Raw genomic sequence first — 22,047 nt, forward strand, 5'->3', positions numbered from 1 at the left:
AGCCCTGAAATAAAAAATTTTAATTTGTGAACTTCCCAGATCTTAGAGTCAAGGTTTCTGACTTCATTTCAAGAGATGCATAAACTTTAAAAAAAAGAGTTAAAGCTAATTATGGGACACCTGGATGGCTCAGTTGGTTAAGCATCTGCCTCCGGTTCAGGTCATGGGGTTGAGCCCACATCAGGCTCCTCGCTCAGTGGGGAGCCTGCTTCTCCCCCTGCTGTGCTTACTCATTCCCTCTCTTCTGACAAATAAATAAAATCCTAAAAATAAATAAGGGGGCGCCTGGGTGGCTCAGGGGGTTAAAGCCTCTGCCTTTGGCTCAGGTCATGATCCCAGGGTTCTGGGATTGAGCCCCACATCGGGCTCTCTGCTTGGCGGGAATCCTGCTTCCCTTCCTCTTTCTGCCTGCCTCTCTGCCTACTTGTGACCTGTCAAATAAATAAAATCTTGAAATAAATAAATAAATAAATAAATAAACTTTAAAAATAAAAATAAGGGGCGCCTGGGTGGCTCAGTGGGTTAAGCCTCTGCCTTCAGCTCAGGTTATGATCCCAGGGTCCTGGGATCGAGCCCCGTATCGGGCTCTCTGCTCAGCGGGAAGCCTGCTTCCTTCCTCTCTCTCTGCCTGCCTCTCTGCCTACTTGTGATATCTCTCTCCCTCTCTGTCAAATAAATAAATAAATAAATCTTTTAAAAAATATAAATAAATTAAAATTAAAATTAAAATTAAATGAATGAATAAATGTTAGAACTTATTACTAAAAAAACAAGAGCTCAGGGCACCCGGCTGGCTCAGTTGGTGGAATATATGACTCTTGACCTTCAGGTCATGAGTTCAAGCCCCACATTTAGTGCTGAGATTACATACATAAATCAAGGGAGAAGAAAACAAAACAAACCAAGAGCTTGAAAACAAAAACAATACCAATTTTGCCTTGAAAAAGCAAGACCATGTTACTTCCTCTCCGGTCCATTTATAATATTAAGAAACTATTCTCTTCAACTAGGAAGTCATGTCTCTAATCTCCGCAGTAAAGCAAAGCTGATACAAAGCTACTACTCCGCAGTAGTAGCAAAGCTACTAACCTGAGCCTCTAACTTGGTCTTGGCGTCCACACGATTGCTCTCACACAAGCGTTCCAACTCCTCCGCGTGCTTCACGGCTTTGCGCAGGCGAGACAACAAATGGAACCGTTTTCGGGGTTCGGTATTGGCTTCCTGTTTCAGCTGCATGGCATAGCTCCAGGCTCGTTCAGCATCCATCAGAACCAGAAGCAAATACCTAAATGAGAGAGAACAGGCAACCGAACGATGAACACCAGGAGCATCAGACTTGGATATTCCCCAAGGCACAATCCTCAACTTCTGAACTTCTCTCTACACCCTCCTTGGCTTTCCTCCTGAAAACTACTCTTCTCAGAGCACCTGGGTGGTGTAGCTGTTTAAGTGTCTGACTGTTGGTTTCCGCTCAGGTCATGATCTCAGAGTCATGAGATCAAGCCCCACATCAGGCTCTGTGCTCAGCATTGAGTCTACTTGAGATTCTTTCTCCCTCTTTCTCTTACCCTCCCACTCAAGCACTAAAATTTAAAAAAATATATTTTTTTAAGATTTTTACTATTATTTATTTATTTGACAGAGATCACAAGTAGGCAGGGAGAGAGATGAGAAGCAGGCTCCCCGCTGAGCAGAGAGCCCGATGTGGGACTCGATCCCAGGACCCTGGGATCATCACCTGAGCTGAAGGCAGAGGCTTTAACCCACTGAGCCACCCAGGCGCCCAATAAAATTTAAAAAAATATTAAGGGGGATAAAAAAAAAAGGAACTACTCCTCACAGCATCAATCATGGCACCCAATCAGTATCTCTGATCAGGCTCCACCTCAAATTTCTAGCCATCTACCACACAGATCTCACTACTAAAAACACCTGCTACCACCTCAAACTGGGCAAACACAGACCACAGACCTGCTCTTCCCAGTTTTAGCAAAGAGGCAGTCCAAGCACACAATCTGGCCTCATCTTTGAATCAACACCTCCTCCATCCCAACTGAGCTGAAAACCAAGTCCTGAAGACACACTGTACTGAAATGGTCAAGAACATGCTCTCGAGTCAGGCAGGGCTGGAATCTCAGTGCCATCCGTCACTAACTATGTGACACTGGACAACGTTACTAACTTGCTGTGCCTCAGAATCCCATTAGTGATACATGTAACACACTTAAACCAGAGTCTGGCACTTACTAAGGACTGAATAAACTAGCCACTTTATTTTTATACTGGAGAAAATCTGTTAACCTACTGCCTTGATAAATCTTTCTTAAATATCAGCTTAATCTTATCTCTTCAAAATGAAGATCTCATGATCACAGAAACCCTTCCTAACCTGTTCTCATCAGATTTAACCAATACCCGCTGCTGAATCCCATCCTGGGCTCTATGTGCTAGTTTTCTATGTCTCCATACACAAAGCTCCCAGGCTCTCTGCTGCCTGAGCAGCAGCTAACTGTCCAGAGCATTATAATTCCTAAAGTACATTCAGACACCAAGGCATCCCTCACACAGAATGTTTTTGCCTCTCAGAAACCCCTCAAGGTCCAGCCTCCTCAACGCAAGCTTCCTGGCTTCACTAGCAAAAACCCCTGGGTTTTTGAGTATGGCTCAGTGAGTACAGCATGCAACTCTTGATCTCTGAATTGTGAGTTCAAGCCCCACAATGGGGGGAGAAATTACTTAAAAAAACTAAACAAGGGGCGCCTGGGTGGCTCAGTCAGTTAAGCATCTGCTTTCAGCTCAGGTCATGATCCCAGGGACCTAGGATGGAGCTTGGCATCCACTGGTCTTCCTCAACGGATGCTCAGTGGGGAGTCTGCTGCTCCCTCTCCCTCTGCTCCTCCCCCTTCTCCTGCATGTGCACACTTAGCACGTGCTCTCTCTCTCTCTCTCTCAAAAAAAAAGAGTAAAACAAAACAAACACAAAAAAACACACTTTACAAAAACAGGTGGCAAAAGGAGCAACTTGGCCCACGGCTGAAATTTGAGGAACTGGCCTAAAGACCTTTAATACATGTCGACAGACCGACCTTCTGCGAATGTTAAGCCTGGCTGCATTCAGCACTGAAACATGAAACTCTTCTGGAACAATTCACACACAGATTTCTTTTACGATACACGTATTTAAGTAAGCACTTGCACACTGAAACTCGCACCCCAGGGCCCTTACCCAACATCCCATCAGGTTCTAACTGCGGACTAGTATTCAGCACTCAGCCCAACTCCTGCTACTGTTACTGAGCCTCCGTGTCCTCATCCTGTAACTTAAGAGCTGGCACAGCGGCTAACACATATCTGTCCCATAAACGTATTAGCGAGGAGGATTTCGCCACTAGCACAGAGCAGTCCGTACCTGTTATCAGTCAGAAGATCTTCAGTTACTTTTTTCCCTGTAAATTTGTGCCTGTTCCCCATCTTGAAGTTGAGTGTTTTCCGAAGACGTCTTTGTCTACGGGAACAGTAGCCCCTGAAGGAAAAAACACCAATAATTCAGGCAAGCTGATGGTACTTTCCATAGTAGATTCTGTAATAAAGCCTGAAGGTTTGCGGTGTTCTACTTAATGGTTACCACAGACACCACACGTCATCTTGCAAACACTCTGTGAACTACAACCTGCAGGGCAGTATGACTGGTGCCACCAGAAACGTATTTCAAACCTAACCTAAGGTGTCAGACGTCATGACTGTGGTGACCTTTGGGGAGGAAGGGTTTGTGATCAGGAGCAAAAGGGGGACCTCTGGGATGCTGGTCACATTGTCCAGTAATGTCTGCTGGTTACAGGTTGTGAAAAATTCATCTTTTTCTATTTACTTTTCTGTATATAAACTATATTGCAATAGAATGGTAAGAAAAAAAAAGAGGGGTGTGTGCCTGGGTGATTCAGTCGTTCAGTGTCTGCCTTCGACTCAGGTCATGATCCTGGGGTCCTGTGATCGAGTCCCGCCCATGTCGGGATCCCTGCTCCACAGGAAGCCTGCTTCTCCCTCTCCCTCTCCCCCTGCTTGCGTTCCCTCTCTTGCTGTCTTTCTCTGTCAAATAAAAGATAAAATCTTAAAAAAAAATTAGAATGGTAAAAGAAAAAATCCTTCAATAAAAAAGTATTTTTTTAAAAAGGAGAGGGGGGATGCCTGGGTGGCTCAGTTCATCAAGTGACTGCCTTAGGCTCAGGTCATGATCCCAGGGTTATGCGATCGAGTCCTGCATCTGGCTCCCTGCTCAGCAGAGAGCCTGCTTCTCCCTCTCTCTCGGCCTGCTGCTCTCCCTGCTTGTACTCTCTCTCTGTCAAATGAAAAAATTAAATCTTTTAAAAAATTACAAAAATAAATAAAAATAAAAAGGAGAAGGAACAGGGGCTCCTAGGTGGCTCAGTCAGCTAAGTGTCCAACTCTTGATCTTGGCTCAGGTCTTGTGAGTTTGAACCCCACACTGGCCCCATGCCCAGCATGGAGCCTAACCTAAAAAAAAAAAAAAAAAAAAAAAAAATGGAGATGGAACACGTAAAATAAATGAGCAGAAAGCCGACTGCTGTAATAACTGAGTGATAGATTCATCATGGTATCATCTCTACACTGGCTTTTGAAAATGTCCTTAATAATTAAAAAAAAAACAAAAAAAAAAACCCTCAAGTCATAACAGTCTCTAACTAAAACTTCTTCCATTAACTTCCCATCACGCCTACATTAACACCTGAAGGAGTTACCCGGGCTTATAAGAAGGGCCCTACCTATTCTGGCCCCTTAGCTTTCCCACTTCATCTTTACCACTCCCCACCTTGCTCAATTCATCCCAGTGCTGGGGACCATTTATGTGACATGCGTCACTCCTTAGAATCTGTGGAATGTTTTGTAAAGTAGCACTTTTAAAAGTCCAGCAGCCAGGAGCACCAGCAGGGCTGTCAGCTGAGCTTCTGCCTTTGGCTGAGGTCATGATCCTGGGCTCCAGCCTCACGCTGGGCTCTCTGCTCAGCTGCGAATCTGTCTCTCCCTCTCCCTCTGCCCCTCCCCGCTAAAGCCTATATCTTCAATATTAAATGGTTGGCTATTTCTGCTTCCAAAGCACTGAATTATATTATAGATTAGGCATCTATTCTATTTTTAAGAGTCATATTAAATTCATTTTCCAACTTGAAGGCTGTTACAGAGTTTACCAACAACTTATAATGATATCATAGAAATTATATGGGGTGCCTGGCTGGCTCAGTTGGTGGAGCATATGGCTCTTGATCTTGGGGTTGTGAGTTCAAGCCCCATGCTGGAGATAGAGCTTACTTTAAAATAAATTAAGAAATAACTGAAAAACTCTGCATTTAATCAAGACTCTGACAATATAATTAAGTTTAAAAATATGTGTATTACCATACTGCTTGCTACTTTCAGCAGAAGCCTCCAATGTATCTGCAATATTGTGAGGCAAAATGGATAAAGAGGTTGGCTGCTTTTATTCATTGTGAAATTTTAAATTTTAAAAGTTACATTTCGAGGACTCAGTATAAGTTCAGAGTCAGACTTTCTATACTTTCTGATACAGCAAAATAGGTGAGATATTAACAAAGGCAAACCAAGTTTGAAAATTCCACAATAATTTCCATACATCTTACACATGATACTAACCTATACCTCTGAAAATCTCCATGCCGTAAACCATGCTGCTGCTGGGATTCCTTAATAATCTGAAGAACTAGAGCCAAGATTAAGGAAAAGCTTACAATGGTAAGAATCTAAATAAATTGAAACATATTCCCATTAGTCTGTATTTGTACCAAACCAGAGCACGTTAAGCATTAGTACATTAACTACTGACTTCTTTCGTAATTATTTTCAATAGCTATCTTGTCATAAGACAGGGCAAAGCAAATTAGTAAAAAGCTGACTGCCTGAACTATTACTTTCAAACTAAAAAAGGAAGGCATTATTAGCCACTGAGGATTACTGAAATTCAACAGCTTAAAGTTGCTGGATTCTAACTACTGATTATAACTGGGGTCGTTCCCACTGATTTACACCTGGACCCAGTATTTTACTTATTCAAGCGGACTCAGGTTATAAATGACGTGTACTACTCCTCTATTTGCATAACTTCCTACATCTGCCAAATCTAACTTTTCCTTAACAGCTGTGACGCTGCATAAGCCTGTGGTTAGCACATGCCAACCAAACTATGCCACAGCTTGTATAAAAATATTAGTTTTTCTGGGGGCCTGGGTGGCTCAGTGGTTTAAGTTTCTGCCTTCCACTCAGGTCATGATCTCAGGGTCCTGGGATCGAGCCCCAGGTCGGGCCCTCTGCTCCGCAGGGAACCTGCTTCCCCCTGTCTCTCTGCCTGCCTCTCTGTCTACTTGTGATCTCTCTCTCTCTGTCAAATAAATAAAATGTTAAAAAAAAAAATCCTCTACAGACATGTCAACAAAATACTGAACATTAAAAGGACTATTTCAACTAAAAGGAATAAGAAGCTATAAGATTTGTAAAAAATCAAGGCAATTCAAATATCCATTTGGAACCAGATCACCAGTTCAAAAAGTAAAGTTCCAATCTCCTGAAAACCACATAAAGATGTCAAGCTAAACGTGTTATTCCAGAAATTCACCTACATTTTCTCCTTTTGTGGTTCACTTCAAAAGTCACAAACTAGTGTCTCAGGCATTCGGTTGTAATACTGAATGAGATGCGTCAGAAGACAGAAACTACAAACCCATTCCACCAGATCACCTAAACAATTCTTAAGATTTAATGCCTACAGGCCTACTTAAGAAAGCTACACAAGGGGTGCCTGGGTGGCTCAGTTGCTTAAGCAACTGCCTTCGGCTCTGGTCATGATCCCAGAGTCCCCAGATCGAGTCCCGCATTGGACTCCCAGCTCCATGGAGTGTCTGCTTCTCCCTCTGACCTTCTCCCTTCTCATGCTCGCTCTCTCTCGAGTCTCAAGTAAATAAATAAAATGTTTAAAAAATACATGTGTGTGTGTATATATATATATAATAAAGCCATACAAGTGATGTTAAGCTACGTTTATATTCAAAATGGGCAACAAGCTCTTCCTCAAAGAAATCATCTTTGCCTCCACTGCCAGAGAAACTGTATTTTTTACTGTCCATTCTCCGACGGCTGTCAGACAAACGTATTAAGCGAAAACGTCCATAGAGCAGTTTCCTATCTTTGGTTCAGTGGCTCTAGATACTAAGACAGCAGCTCACTGGGTGGCCACCGTGTCATCCCCGTCACCAGCCCTCCAAACGGGCGACTACGGGGGAACTGCAGAAATCCGCCCGAAATCTCGGAGCCGCCTGAGAGAAGAGAACGTTCCCCACCCTGGAAAGCGAATGAGAAGCGAGAAAAGACCGGTCGAAACACAGACCCTGCAACTCTGAGTGCCAGAAAGTACGGGCGAGAGAAACCGCAACCCTCGGCCTCTCGTGCCCGGAACGCGCCGGGACCCGCCGCCTCTCCCGCCCCCGGCCCTGCATATCGACACGTAGTCATTGCGAGTTAGGCCCGATTACTCTAGGATACTCTCCAAACTCAGGCTATCCCCGAATTCTTTGTTTGCCTTCGATCCAGCCGAAGGCCGCTCGTTTTCCTTATTTTCCTCTCCTCCGGCACCGCGTCCACCGCCGCTACCGCCGCCGCCGCCCCCGCTGCCGCCGCCGCCGCCACCACCGGGAACCTGTTTCTCAGCCGCCATCTTGCCCCAGCGCCGCAGAGCCAGACGGGATAGAGGAGGCGGGACGACGGAGGCGGAAGAGAGCGATGCCCGCCCCGACGGCCTGACGGGATCGTGGCGGACTCCGCCATCGACGGCCCGGCCCGCGGGCGTGAGCCACTTGTTGGAGCGCGCCTGCGCGTGGGCTCAGGTTCCTGAGTCGCGGCGGGCGGGGCTGAGGGCTCGTTCACGCGGGGAGACCAGAGCTATTGCGGTCTTTCCGGGGCAACCCCACTTCTGGTCCCCCGAGGGCGGAGGACTCGGAAATGCTACCCCCCCACACACACCACCTCCTGCATCCCTGCACCGGGGATCCAGCTCACGTCCCAAGCGGGCGTGAGGGTTAAGGGCAGGGACGGTTGGTTCTGGACTTTGGGTTTCGGGGTGTCTACCTGCCTGGGTACTCGGGAGATGCGGTTCCCACGTACCCACATGAAGCGCTCCACCTGTGAGGGACACCCCTCTGCGCTCTCCTCTGGTGTCCACCCTGAGAAAGCCTTGGCGCTGGCCGGGTCGGGGATCAGCAAGTGAAGACCCAGAAGTTTCTACGCCGGGTCTCCATTTGCTGGTCCCCGACCCGGCGTAGAAACTTCTGGAACTGCCGGGGACCTATGCCTCTGGACTTTGGAGCGAGGACTCCAGCAGTTCGAGGGGAGAAGTTGAGGCGAGGGAGGCTGAGTCCTGCTTCTCCAGTCCTGGCTCCTCTCTTACTGGTTGGGAAATGTTGGGCAAGGAACAGTGTCGCTCTAAACCTTTCCCCTTCTCTGTGAAATGGGGATAACCAATTAAGACGGTTTTTATGAAGATGAAATGAGGCAATTTAGGGGAGCTTGGATGGCTCATTCGATTAAGTGTCTGCCTTCCGCTCAGGTCATGATCTCAGGGTCCTGGGATCTGCCAGGGTCAGAGATGGGTTCCCTGCCTGCTCCCAGGGGAGTCTGCTTCTCCCTCTGCCCTTCCCCCTCCTCGTGCGTGCACACTCTATCTCAAATAAATAAAATCTTTTAAAAAAAGATTTAGTTTATTTATTCACAGCGAGAGAGCGCGTGAGTGCAAGGGAGGGAACACAAGCAGTGGGAGTGGGAGAGGGAGAGGCAGGCTTCCTGCTGAGCAGGGAGCCAGATGTGGGACTCCACCCCAGGACCCTGAGATCACGACCTAAAGGAAGGCAACTGCTTAATGACTGAGCCACACAGTCCTCCTTCAAATAAATAAAATCTTTTTAAAAAAAAGAAAAGAAATGAGGCAATTTAGAGTCTCTATTCCGTGTCACAATCACTAGGGAAATGCAAATCAAGGCCACAATGAACTATCACACCCATTAGGATGATTCCTATTTTTATTTATTTTTGGATGGTTACTATTTTTTGTAAAGATTTCATTTATTTGAGAGAGAGCCCACAAGTAGGGGGAGGGGCAGGGGAAGAGGGAGAAGAAAAAGAATAAAAATAGAATAGAATAGAAAAAAAAAAAAAAAAGAATTGGGAGTGCCTGGGTGGCTCAGTCAGTTAAGTGGCCGCTTTCAACTCAGGTCATGATTCCAGGGTGCTGGGATTGAGCTCCGCATCGTGCTTCCTGCTCAGCGGAGAGCCTGCTTCTCCTGCTCTCTCTGCCTGCCACTCTGCCTATTTGTGCTCTCTCTTTGTCAAATAAATAAAAACCTTTTTTAAAAAAAGAATTTTAGGGGCACCTGTGTGGCTCAGTGGGTTAAAGCCTCTGCCTTTGGCTCAGGTTATGGTCTCAAGGTCTTGGGATCGAGCCCCACATCGGGATCTCTGCTCAGCGGAGAGCCTGCTTCCCCCTCTCTCTCTACCTGCCTCTCTGCCTCCTTGTGATCTCTCTCTCTCTCTGTGTCAAATAAATAAATAAAATCTTTAAAAAATAAAAATTTAAGGGACACCTGGGTGGCTCAGTTGGTTGGACGACTGCCTTCGGCTCAGGTCATGATCCTGGAGTCCCGGGATCGAGTCCCGCATCGGACTCCCAGCTCCATGGGGAGTCTGCTTCTCTCTCTGACCTTCTCCTCATTCATGCTCTCTCTCACTCTCTCTCTCTCTCAAGTAAATAAATAAAATCTTTAAAAAAAATAAAAATTTAAAAAATTTAAAAAGGATTTTAAAAAAGGAAAAAGAAATTTTTTATTATTAAAAAAGTAATAATAGCATATATTTGTGAGGATATGGAGAAATTGGAACCTTGGTGTGCTTTTGGTGCACATGTAAAGTGGTGCAGCCCCTGTGAAAAACAGTATGACCATTCTTTGGAAAATTGAGGAATTATGATTTGATCTGGCAGTTTCGTTTCTGCGTGTATATCCACAGAATTGAAAGCAGGTCTCCAAGGGGGTATTTCTACATTCACATTCATATAAGCATTATTCACAATAACCAACAGATGGAAGCAACCCAGTGGCCCTCAAGGGATAAACAGAAAGTGGTATATCCATAAGCAGAATAATATTAAGCCTTAAAAAGGAAGGAAATTCTGACACAACCTCCAACATGGCTGAAGCTTGAAAATATTGTGCTAAATCAAGTAAGCCTGTCACAAAAAGACTAACATGATAGGATTCCATTTGTATGAGGTATCTACTTTGGTCAAATTCATAGAAAGTACAGTGGTGGTTGCCAGTAGCTGGAGGCAGGAGAAATGGGGAAATTCATTATTATTTAGTGAATACAGAGTTTCAATTTTGCAGGATTAAAGAGTCCTGGAGATTGGTTGCACAACAATGTGAATATGCTTTTTTTTTCTTGAAATTTTATTTATTTTGAGAGAGAGAGCGAGAAAGAGCATGTGCGCAAGTAGGGGAGGGGCAGAGGGAGAGGGAGAGAGAGAGAAAATCTCCAGCAGACTCCCTTCTGAGTGCAGAGCCAATCAAGACATGAGGCTTGATTCCACGACCGTGAGATCATGACCTGATCCAAGAGTTGGACACTCAACCGACTGAGCCACCCATGTGTCTTTGCACATACTTAATATTAGTGAATCCTACACTTTAAAATAGCCAAGATGGTGGGGCGCCTGGGTGGCTTTGTGGGTTAAGCCTCTGCCTTCAGCTCAGGTTGTGATCTCAGGGTCCTGGGACTGAGCCCTGCATCGGGCTCTCTGCTCTGCGGGGCGCCTACTTCCCCCTCTCTCTCTGCCTGCCTCTCTGCCTACTTGTGATCTCTCTCTCTCTCTGTCAAATAAATAAATAAAATCTTTTAAAAAAATAAAATATCCAAGATGGTAAACTGTACATTTTGTGTATCTTACTACAATGAAAAAAAAATCCTAAATAAGTTTCAGGGCACCTGGGTGGCTCAGTCAGTGGAGTGTGAGACTCTGGATCATGTTGGGTGTAGAGATAATTAAAAAAGATAAAATAGCTCTTTGCTGAGCTGGGAGCTTGCTTCTCCTTCTGCCTGCCTCTCCCCCAGCTGTGCTCTCTTTCTCTCTTTCTGACAAATAAATAAAATATTGAAAAGTAAATAAATAGAGGTATCTGGGTGGCTCAGTCCTTACAGTGTCTGCCTTCAGCTCAGGCCATGATCTCAGGGTCCTGGGATTGAGACCTATATTGGGCTTTCCACTCAGTCTCCCTCTCCTGCTCCCCCTGCTTATATTCTCTGTGTGTGTGTGTGTGTGTGTGTGTGTCAAGTAAATAAATAAAGTCTTTAAAAATAATTTCATTAATTTAAAAATATAAATAAATAAATAAAATCTTGAAAAAAAAAAGTCTCCCAAATGTTCTTCTACAAATGAATGGATAAATAGAATTGGTATAACCATACAATGAAATGTTATCTGGCCATAAAAAGCAATGAAGTACTAATACATGCTACAAAGCATGTGAATCTTGAAAATATTACGCCAAGTGAATAAAGGTGCTCAGAAGACCACATATTGGGCGCCTGGGTGGCTCAGTGGGTTAAGCCACTGCCTTCGGCTCAGGTCATGATCTCAGGGTCCTGGGATCGAGTCCCGCATCGGGCTCTCTGCTCGACAGGGAGCCTGCTTCCCTCTCTCTCTCTCTCTCTCTGCCTTCCTCTCCATCTACTTGTGATTTCTCTCTGTCAAATAAATAAATTTAAAAAAAAAAATTAAAAAAAAAAATTAAAAAAAAAAAGAAGACCACATATTGTGTGATTCCATCTATACGAAATGTCCAGGGGTATCTGGGTGGCTCAGTTGGTAGAGCATCTGACTTTTGGTCTCAGGGTCATGGGTTTGAGCCCCATGTTGGCTGTAGAGATTATTTAAATAAGTAAGTAAACTCTTAGAAATGAAAAAAAATCTTAAGAAAATAAAATTTTAAAAAATATATGAAATGTCCAGAATAGGCAAATTCATAGAGACAGAAAGTGGTTGCCTGGGGCTCAGGGTGAGGGTTGAGATTGGAGATCTATGGCTAAATGGCCCAAGTTTCTTTGGGGAAGAACATTCTGAAGTTGATTGTTGTGATGGCTGCACAACTTTATGAGTATATTTAAAACTAAATGCACCCCTTAATTGGGTAAAATGTGCAGTATGGGGATTGTATTTCACTAAAGATTTTTAATTCAGGTGGTGTTAGTCCTCTAGTCAAAACTCTGGCAGTGGCTTCTTTTTTTGCTCACACTAGAAGTCATGAAGCAATGAAAAAAGCCCTGCATGTCATGTCTGTCACCTCCTCATCTGCCAATCTCTTTCTTATTCATCAACTCAAGCCATAGGAACTTCCTTATCTAGGGACATAGGCACACTCCGGCTTTGGGATCTTAGCACTGACCACTCTGTCTGGAATGTTCTTCCTGTAGAATTCTGCTACTCTGGGTCCCTTACCTCCTTCAAGTCTTTGTTCAAATATCACCTTCCTAATGTGGTCTGCCTGGCCACCTTATTTTTATTTTATTTTATTTATTTTTAGTAGGCTCGTTGCCCAGCGTGGAGTCCAGTGTGGGGCTTGAACTCACCATCCTGATATCAAGACCTGAGCTGAAATCAAGGGTCAGATGCTCAACCGACTGAGCTACCCTGGCTACCAAATTTTAAATTGCACCATCTCCACCACCATGGTACTCCCAGTTCCCTTACCCTAATCTATTTTTCCTGCAAGTACTTATCAATTTGTAATAGGTTAATAACTACCTTGAGTTATGTTTATTGTCTGTCTCCTCTGCTAAAAGGAAGTTCACGGAGGGCCTTGATCTTCCTAGAGCTAACTGGTATATGCTAAGGACTCAGAACAACGTCTGGAATGGGGTAGATGCTTAATGAATGCTTACTGAATGAATGAATGAATGGCAAGCGTCTCATCATTATGAACTGCTTTTGTCTTTCTATTTGGTGAAGTCTGGCAGGGCAGGGGTGTGGATAAGTGTTCCCTGCCCAAAGGAGTAAGAATAGGGCTTCAGAGCTGAAATCCTGGGGTGGGGGGTGAGGGGTGGAGAGGAACAAGAACGTTCCACGCTGGGACCCAATGAACAGGGCAGGGAAAGGTACAGTGGCAGCAGGTGGTGATTTTCAGAGTTGATCGCTGAGGGGGGCATGTGGGTCATTCTATAGAAACACCAACCATGCTGAGTGGCAAGGGCTGGATGCTTAATATGTCAAAATTAGAAACAATTATTTGTTTTATTGCGATCTAAACACCCTCATGGCCATGCCGGAAAATGCTCCTGGAGATGGAACTCTGCTCTCTTGTATTCCCTTCATGTTTTCCCTTTTTGGATCTCTGACTCGGGCAAGGAGACAGGAATTTGATTCACTGAGTGAAATTCGGCTCACTGGCTTCAGGCCACACATCTCGTTCCGTGCTCACCAGAGTCCCCGGAGGTGCTGCGATCCCACAGTGCTGAGTGAGGCCCAGCGCCCAGTGCCGTCCCCTTCGCCAGCTGTGGAAAGCCGCGGCCCCTCGGTCCACCTGCGTCCCTTGTCACTTGCCCGCCACCCCTTAGGGGCCCCCCCCCCCGCCCCGCCCAAGCCAGCCCCGGGAGGCCCCGCGCTCCGGCCAGGCTGCGGGAGAGGTCTGCGCGGTCCCAGGCGGGCGCTCCCGGCTCTCCAGCGCACACTCAGGCCCCAGGGGTCGGTCCCCCCGCCACTCCCGCGTTCAGCCCGGAGGTCGGTTCGCCGCTCAGCAGCGCGGCACAGACCGGCTCCGGGGACTGGAGCGCGTGGACGACGCGGGCGGGCGGAGGAGCCGGCACCAGCGCGGCCCCTGTCCCCGGCGCGGCCGGCTGCTGCGGGGGCCCATCCCACCCCTCCGGCTGCTCGCTCCTCCCCCTGACCCCGGCGCACCCCCACCTCCCGCCCCAGCCAGGAGAGACTCGCTCCGCCCGCAGCTCCCGCGACTCGCGCGGGGCGCTGCAGCGGCTGGAGCCGCCCGAGCTGCGCGCTCGCCAGAACTCAGACGGCGCCAGGAGCCCGGGCAGCCTCGGGGTCGGGGCCGCCATGAATGGCTCGGGTGGCCCCGGGGCCGAGGACGCGAGTGAGGCGGGCGGCAGGGACAGCTGGCAGCCCGAGGCCGTTATCGTGCCTATGCTGTTCGCGCTCATCTTCTTGGTGGGCACCGTGGGCAACGCGCTGGTGCTGGCCGTGCTGCTGCGCGGCGGCCAGGCGGTGAGCACCACCAACCTGTTCATCCTCAACCTGGGCGTGGCCGACCTGTGCTTCATCGTGTGCTGCGTGCCCTTCCAGGCCACCATCTACACCCTGGACGGCTGGGTGTTCGGCTCGCTGCTCTGCAAGGCTGTGCATTTCCTCATCTTCCTCACCATGTACGCCAGCAGCTTCACGCTGGCCGCGGTCTCCCTGGACAGGTGAGCGGGCGCCGTGGCGGCCCCTGGGGCGGGAGCGGGGGGTAGGGGCTGGAGAAGAGAGGCGGGACTCGAGGCTCAAGGGGGGGCGCGCAGAGAGTAAAAAAAGGACACGAAGAAGGCAAAGGGACCGGGAGAGAGTGAAAGACAAGCAGGAGTGGAGAAGGAAAGAGGAATAAGAATAGGGGACTGCGGTGTCCCTCCGTTAGGTGCGTCCTCGGGCTCCACGCTGCAGACCTCGGCTCTCCGGCGCCGCCGGTGCCCGACCAAGCGCGGCGTTTCTGGGCACATTGCGGTTTTGCGTGCTTCGTCTCGCTTGAGCCCGGTGCCCCTGTGAGGCTGGGGCGGGAGGGATTACTGTGCCCAATTTACAGATGAGATCGAGTTCAGAAGCGACTCGTTCAGAGTCTCCCAGCCTGTAATCGTGTGCGCGGAGCCAACGGTCTGTCTCCGGGCGTCAAACTCAGGCGCCTCCACCTCGCTAGCCTCCATCCAGTCCACGGTTTGCTCGTGGCTCCGCGCAGTCGTCTCTGGTCCGGATTGCGGAATTTGGGTCCTTCGCAGGAGCCCACGCCAAAGTTCAAGCGAACACGTCCGAGGGTCCCTAGACCCCCACCCCCTTGACCCCCACCTTCAGGCCAAGGGAGAGGGGATGTCCAGAGGGTCTTCTTTATCGTCCCCGTTGGAGCTTGGAAGCTCCTGGATGATTCCTGGGGAGGAAATCTGGGACTGACTCTGGTATCATCCCGGGCCCCTTCTACCCCCACGTCCTCCTGACCTCCCCTGGACAGGCAGCGAGGTGAGGCCACCTCCCTCACATACCCCGCGGTTCCACTGAGCGCGGAGTGTGTCGGTTCCGAGAGCGCTGGTGGGACCCATAGAGCGGCGGCTCCTCTCAGCAATTCCCTCGCGGGACCTGGCGATGTCTCCAGGCTGTCCGCTACAGCCTCGAGGCGCCTGGGACCTACGTCTCCCGGCACCGTCACTGCTGGGTAATCGCAGCCTCCAGGAACTCCGAGGCCGGTTCAGCCTCGGGGTGCCTTGCCCGGTGCAGTGTAACTGTGGTCATGGAGCAGATGAGTGGCCTACACGCTCGCTTCGTCCTTCCTGCTGCCCGGTCCCGCCCCACATCTCAAAGCAGCTCCCGCCATGCGACCGGCGAGTGCTGTGCGGCCGTGCGCTAGGGACCTTCCTGGAGAGAGGGTGAGGGCTTCGAGGTGTAAGGGTCCGGCCCTGTTCACCCGTCTCCCTTCCCGGCCCGACCCACAGGTATCTGGCCATCCGCTACCCGCTGCACTCCCGCGAGCTGCGCACGCCTCGCAACGCGGGGGCTGCCATCGGGCTCATCTGGGGGCTGTCGCTGCTCTTCTCCGGGCCCTACCTGAGTTACTACCGCCAGTCGCAGTTGGCCAACCTGACTGTGTGCCACCCGGCGTGGAGCGCGCCGCGCCGCCGCGCCATGGACCTCTGCACCTTTGTCTTCAGCTACCTGCTGCCCATGCTGGTGCTCGGCCTGACCTACGCGCGCACCCTGCGCTACCTCTGGCGCGCCGTTGACCCGGTGGCCGCCGGCTCCAGCGCCCGGCGCGCCAAGCGCAAGGTGACGCGCATGATCATCATCGTGGCTGCGCTCTTCTGCCTCTGTTGGATGCCCCACCACGCGCTTATCCTGTGTGTGTGGTTCGGCCGCTTCCCGCTTACGCCCGCCACCTACGCGCTGCGCATCCTCTCGCACCTGGTCTCCTACGCCAACTCCTGTGTCAACCCCATCGTCTACGCGCTGGTCTCCAAGCACTTCCGCAAGGGCTTCCGCAAGATCTGCGCGGGTCTGCTGCGCCGTGCCCCGCGCAGAGCCTCGGGCCGCGTGTGCATCGCGGCGCCGGGCACCCGCGGCAGCAGCGTGCTGGAGCGCGAGTCCACGGACCTGACACACGTGAGCGAGGCGGCCGGGACCTCCGCCCCTGTGCTGGCGACTCTCAGCAGCCCGGCCTTGAGCCTGGTACCCGGCCCGTCCTGGCGGGACCAAAATGCCTCCAGCGGCATCCCGACAGTTAATACGACCTGAGGACACTTGGAGAGTATGCTCTGGTGTTCAAAGGATTGGAGAGAGAGGTCGGGGATCTGGGAAGGAATCTCAGCTGTTAATAAAATACGCAAAACTTTTCCCATGCAGTCAGGCGCTGTGTCTTGGCATATCTTATGAGGCTCCGTGGTCTGAAGCCTCTGGGACTTCACGGGGGAGCTCCGGTTGGATGGGTGCACGGTGCTTTGCTGATCCACGGGGAGGGAGGGTGGCCCGCATGGAAGGCAGCCAAGTGAAAGTCCCCGTAGAAATCCCTGAGAGGGGGAGAGCAGGCTGGCCCAGGACCTCCGCAGTGGCCATCCAGAAGCACTCGGCATTTTTCTCCTGTTTTTGTTTTTCATTTTATTTTTTAATTTTTTTTTAATTTTAAGATTTTATTTATTTATTTGATAGAGAGAGATCACAAGTAGATGGAAAGGCAGGCAGAGAGAGAGAGAGAGAGAGATGGAAGCAGGCTCCCTGCTGAGCAGAGAGCCCGATGCGGGACTCGATCCCAGGACCCTGAGATCATGACCTGAGCCGAAGGCAGCAGCTTAACCCACTGAGCCACCCAGGCGCCCTATTTTTTTAAAACATTTTATTTGACAGAGAGATCACAAGTAGGCAGAGCAGCAGGCAGAGAGAGGGGGAGAAGCAGGCTCCCTGCTGAGCAAAGAGCCCCATGAGGGGCTTAATCCCAGGACCAGAGCTGAAGGCAGAGGCTTAACCCACTGATCCACCCAGGCGCCCCGGCGCAGGGAATTTGTAGATCACCGAACCAGTAGCCACCTATGCATGGGACAAAGGCAGGCGGAGTGTTTAAGTGCCCCGATAAGTGGGTTGATGGCCAAGTGCAGACACTATGTGTGTTCCCAGGAACACTGATGTGCCAGGAAGTGGCCTGTCCCTCCCTGCGCCCAGCTCTCTGGGGCCCCTTCTGAGTGTCCCCAGCCCAATCTGTGCCCACCCACTTTGGGCCTTGAGGTTTCCTTCTCTGGCTTCAGCTTTGTGGGGTCAGGTCTGCATTTCCAAAGGGCCAGGAAAGTCGCCCCCTCCCCCACCAGTCCTCCTCCAGGGCCCCCAGGAGCAGTTCTAAGTCACCACTAGGCTGGAGCAAGAATGCTACAGGGCTCTGCTCCTGAGCTAGCCTCTACCCTGCCCTAGGTTTGCCCCACTCCTGGAGTTCTTGAGCCTTTCAAGGCTTTTTGCGTGGAATCAGTTCAGTGTTTGAGGGGAGGCAGGAAAACTCTCAAAGGCGTACAGACCTCACGATGTTGAGAGCAGGGCACTTAAGCAAGGGCTTGACTATTTAATCATGTAGGGACCCGCTACAGAAACACAGGAAGCCCTGTGGCATCTGCCCAGATCAGAAGCACTGAGTTGGGGAAAGGGGTGTGTGTGTGTGTGTGTTGGAGGGGTGGAATCTGTGCCTGCCCGGTCTTCTTGGCAGTCTTTGAAAGGGGCAGATTCCAGGTGGTGGAAATGGAGCGGGGCAGGGAAGCCTAGGCAGGTGCAGGGTGGGCAGGGCTGGGTCCTGTGCTTTGTCTTCAGGTGTTTGCGGAACCCCGGGGTGGGACGCCAGCTCCAAGGGCCCAGAGCCTTGCACAGGGCACCTGCCCCTAACTGCCCAGTCTCCCAGAGAAGCAGCTGGAACTGAGGCAGCAGTTTGGGCTCTGTGGCTCCATTCAGCCTTCCATACAGCCACTGACCATGGCTTTGCAGCTCCTGCTGCTCCATTCGGCCTTCCTTAGGCTCAGCTCCCGGGGACCCTTGGTCCAAGGGCGTGGCTTTCGCTCGCCAACAGTTGGTAGGTGGAGAGTGTAAAGTCCTTAAGCTTTGGGATTTGGATCCCAGGGGACGCACCCAAATGACCTTGACCTCCTTCAGCCTGGCCATCCTTCTTCGACTTCAGCTGGCCCCAGGAGGTTCAGGAAACCATCCAGATTCCAAACAATGGGAGTGCACCCCTGCTCGTGGACGTGCAAGTGTTTGTGTCCAATGTATTTAACGTGGTAAGTGTCCTCTGGCCATGGAGGGAAGCAGGGCCCTGGCGCTGAGTTGGGGATGGGCCAGGACAGCCCCAGCCAGTGGTGGGGGCTCCTGCTTTCTCTTGTCCCATAGCGCTGACCCCCGGGTGACACACTGCCCCCTCCCTCAGGACATCCTGAGGTACACAGTGTCTTCCACGCTGCTGCTTCGGCTGGTGAGTACCGGGGGGCAGGGAAGCTGGGATGGGAGAACCTTCTCTTTGTCCAGCTCAGAAGTGCGGGTCTTCATCAAAGCCAAGCCAAGTGGCTTGTATATATATGGGAGCGGGAGGTTTAGCGGCTTGTATATATAAGGGAGCGGGAGGTTTAGCGGCTTCTTTATGTCCCCAGTCTTGGCTGGACACTCGCTTGGCCTGGAACACAAGTGTCCACCCACGGCATGCCGTCACACTGCCCTGGGACTCACTCTGGACTCCAGGACTCACTGTTCAGGAGGCGTAAGTGGGGCGGGAGTTCTCAGGCCAGGAGGCCCCTCCCTGGTGGCCCCCAGACCACAGGCACACCCCCCTGCCTCTGTCCCCCTCACCCTCCTGGAACCGGGATGGCAGGAGAGGGCCGCTGGGCCAGGCTGGGGTCTCCCCTACCTCCCCTTCTGAGAAATGACCAAGCCTCCAGCTGCGCTATCTCCCCTCACCAACAGGCTTTGGGTGGACTGGCAGGACCAGAGCCCGCGGGCCCGAGTGGACCCCGACGGACATGTCGACCTGTATTTGGCCCTCACCACGGAGACCAACTGCGACTTTGAACTCCTCCACTTCCCCAGGGACCAGAGCGACTGCAACCTCAGCTTCTATGCTTTCAGCAACACTGGTGCTGACGGGGCAGGAGCTGGGGGTGGCGGGGAGGGGAGAGGAGAGGAGGGGAAGCCTCTGGCATCCAGCGGACAGGACATGGGGGCAGCCGGCCTGTGTTCACACCGGTCCACCCTAGGCTTAGGGGAGCTGGAGAAACCCTAGAGCAGACAGCACACTTCTCCCGTGCGCCTCTCAAACAGCGGCCGCTTCCCAGCTCTCCCCTGCTCCGGGCTGCGGCCCCCCCACAGCAGCTGCCCTCAACAGCTGGGCCGCTTGTGTCAAGTCCAGAGCCCGAGGCTGCTGCACCCCCCCAGTAACTAGCCCGCAGACCCACCGGTGCCGTCCAGCTCGGGGCCAGAACCCCCACCCGTGCTCACATCCCTCTCCCCTGGGAAATACTGCAGCTGCCGCCCTGAGGCTAACATGGAAGGTGTGAGCAGATACGCTGGTGGAGTCCAGACCACGTCCCCCTCCAAGAAGTGGGGCCAAGTGCATTTAGTTGCACAATGAAAATTCACCTCTGAATCTGAGAAGGCCCTTCCCCTGGCTGGAGAGGATGTGGGGGGGTGCCCAGCCCGCGCACAGAGTGTGTTCACCTCCTGGTCGGCCTCCAGCCACCGTCAGAAGTCTCCACCAGCCCTGGACGCCGGCTAGTCCCTGGCGCATACCCCCAGAAAGAGAGGAGGGAGGGGCCGGGGCCGCCTCCTTCCCCCTTCCCCACTCTCCCCTGCCTCCTTCCAGTGCTAGAGCTGGAGTTCCGGGCCCACGCAGTGAACGAGATCGTGAGTGTCAAGAGGGAATACGTCGTTCGGGACTTGAAGACCCAGGTCCCACCCCAGCAGCTGGTGCCCTGCTTCCAGGTGACGGTGAGCCTGGCGTGGCTGACAGAGAGCTGGTTGTGGGGGGGGGGGCAGGAAGCTGTGGTCAGAGGCCACAGTGCCCCCTTTTAGCCTCCCAGACCCCGTGCGCCCTCCAAAAGCCCGGTCTTCCTTCCAGTTGCGCCTGCAGAACACAGCGCTGAAGGCCATCATAGCTCTGCTGGTCCCTGGGGAGGCGCTGCTGTTGGCGGACATGTGTGGGGGGCTGCTGCCCCTCCGGGCCACCGAGCGCATCGCCTACAAGGTGACCCTGCTCCTGGGCTACCTTGTCTTCCACTCCTCCCTGGTGCAGGCCCTGCCCAGCTCCTCCTCCTGCAACCCGCTGCTCAGTAAGCCTTGCCCCCCTCACCTGGCCCTGTGTGTGTGTGGGGGGTTGCTCTGCTGAGCTCCTGGGGCACAAGGGGTGCAGGCCTGGCCCTGACCTCCCCCCCACCGCCCACAGTTTACTACTTCACTGTGCTTCTGCTGCTGCTTTTCACCAGCACCATGGAGACCGTGCTGCTGGCTGCGCTGCTGGCCCGGGGCAACCACAGAGCCCGGAGCAGCCCTGGCCCAGCCCCGAGAGGGGAGGACCCAGGGCCACATCCCGAAGGTGGGCAGGGACCCTGCCCGGAGCAGGGGTAGAGGGAGGAATAAGGCCAGGAGCAGAGCTGGCAGGCTGCCCACTAAGGGCTGAGGCCGGGGGTCCCTAGGCTGGGGCTCCCTGCCTTCACCCTGCAGGCTCCCGGGTCTGTCCTTGGAAGACCCAGGTATGGAGCAGGAAGCCAGGATAGCTTCCCTAAGGGCCCAGATGACCTCAAACTCCCAGAGATAACCTATACCCCTCGCAGCCTCTCTACAGGGGTGCTTCTTCAGCTCCAGGTGGCCTGAAATGGGCCAGACCCCAACATTCATCGGTTGTAAATCGAAGGAAGGGAGAGATACGGGCTGACAGTCCCCAGGGTTTGCCCTCCTGCTCTGGGCCAGCAGGCTGGGTGAGCCCTGAAAACCTGCCTGCCTCTTGCCCCACCAGAAGCTCCCGGAGTGAACGGGCCGAGGAGGAGCTGGCCCGAGGCCACGGACCGCATCTTCTTCCTGGCCTATGTGGTGGGCATAGCATGTAGCCAATTCTCCTTCATTGGGTTCTGGATGTGGGCGACGTGCAAGTCTGAGCCAGCCCCTGGCGAGGTCATACCCCACGGGGGGCAGCCCAGGCTGTAAAAGGGCCAGCCCGGGGCTGCAGGGGGAGGGTCATGACAGGGTCTCTGGAGAAAGGGGGAGGAAGGATGACTCTCTCCCCTAAGCCCGGAGGATCCCAGGCCACCCCGAGTTCTTCCTTCTGATCGCAGGCAAGCAGAGTGTGAAATAAACCCGTCACCCTCAAGGGTCTATCTTTGCTGGGCTCAGCTGTTCACTCTTGTCCTAAGTCGGTGGGGCCGCCACTTTGCGTCCAATCCCCACTACACTCTTGAACTTGTCACCTACCACTGTGCACCAGTGATGTGACCCCCATTTCTGCAACTACGGTTGCTCGGCCTTGGGCCCCGGGGGGCACTGGGCACCAGGAGACAGGGGCCGGGGTCAGGCCATGCAGGGTGGCCAGAGCTTCTCAGAATTCTTTTTGCAGTGTGCGGGAACCCGGAGGCGCAGGGAGAGGCACTCCTGCTCCAGCACCTGGGGCATGCGTGGGAGGCAGAACACCGCGGATTTTCAGGCCCACGGGTGACGGGGAATACATTTTCTGCACTCAA

General features: G+C 51.9%; 3 protein-coding genes across 4 annotated transcripts in view; 2 read left to right on the forward strand and 1 right to left on the reverse strand.

Moving 5' to 3' along the window:
- SRP68 (signal recognition particle 68) overlaps positions 1–7,882 on the reverse strand; it is a 35,498-nt gene extending 27,616 nt beyond the window's left edge. Inside the window, exons 1-4 of the mRNA XM_082705246.1 lie at positions 7,567–7,882; positions 5,668–5,734; positions 3,410–3,523; positions 1,090–1,285 (exon numbers count right to left, since the gene is read on the reverse strand). Coding sequence (XP_082561372.1) covers positions 1,090–1,285; positions 3,410–3,523; positions 5,668–5,734; positions 7,567–7,738 — 549 coding nt within the window. The 5' untranslated portion in view covers positions 7,739–7,882. The remainder of the gene's footprint in view (positions 1–1,089; positions 1,286–3,409; positions 3,524–5,667; positions 5,735–7,566) is intronic.
- A 6,161-nt stretch (positions 7,883–14,043) lies between these two features.
- On the forward strand, positions 14,044–16,698 carry GALR2 (galanin receptor 2). 2 transcript variants are annotated; one of them, XM_082705258.1, is made up of 2 exons: positions 14,044–14,538; positions 15,805–16,698. In XM_082705258.1, exons 1-2 carry the CDS (start codon positions 14,171–14,173, stop codon positions 16,598–16,600), a joined length of 1,164 nt encoding a protein of 387 aa, XP_082561384.1. In that variant the 5' UTR covers positions 14,044–14,170; the 3' UTR covers positions 16,601–16,698. The 2 variants fall into 2 exon arrangements, with proteins under 2 accessions (XP_082561384.1, XP_082561383.1); XM_082705257.1 differs by lacking the exon at positions 14,044–14,538 and adding an exon at positions 15,367–15,738.
- Positions 16,699–18,474: 1,776 nt separating this feature from the next.
- ZACN (zinc activated ion channel) lies at positions 18,475–21,624 on the forward strand (the record flags this gene model as incomplete). Its single annotated transcript, XM_082705295.1, has 8 exons — positions 18,475–18,609; positions 18,756–18,800; positions 18,976–19,082; positions 19,286–19,455; positions 20,181–20,305; positions 20,436–20,646; positions 20,760–20,909; positions 21,330–21,624. Coding segments are annotated over 8 exons (1,131 nt in total), but the record flags the coding sequence as incomplete, so codon positions are not given.
- Positions 21,625–22,047: the final 423 nt, after the last annotated feature.

This window comes from Mustela nivalis (genome assembly GCF_964662115.1).
Source record: "Mustela nivalis genome assembly, chromosome: 17".
In the NCBI taxonomy this organism is placed as follows: domain Eukaryota; kingdom Metazoa; phylum Chordata; class Mammalia; order Carnivora; family Mustelidae; genus Mustela; species Mustela nivalis.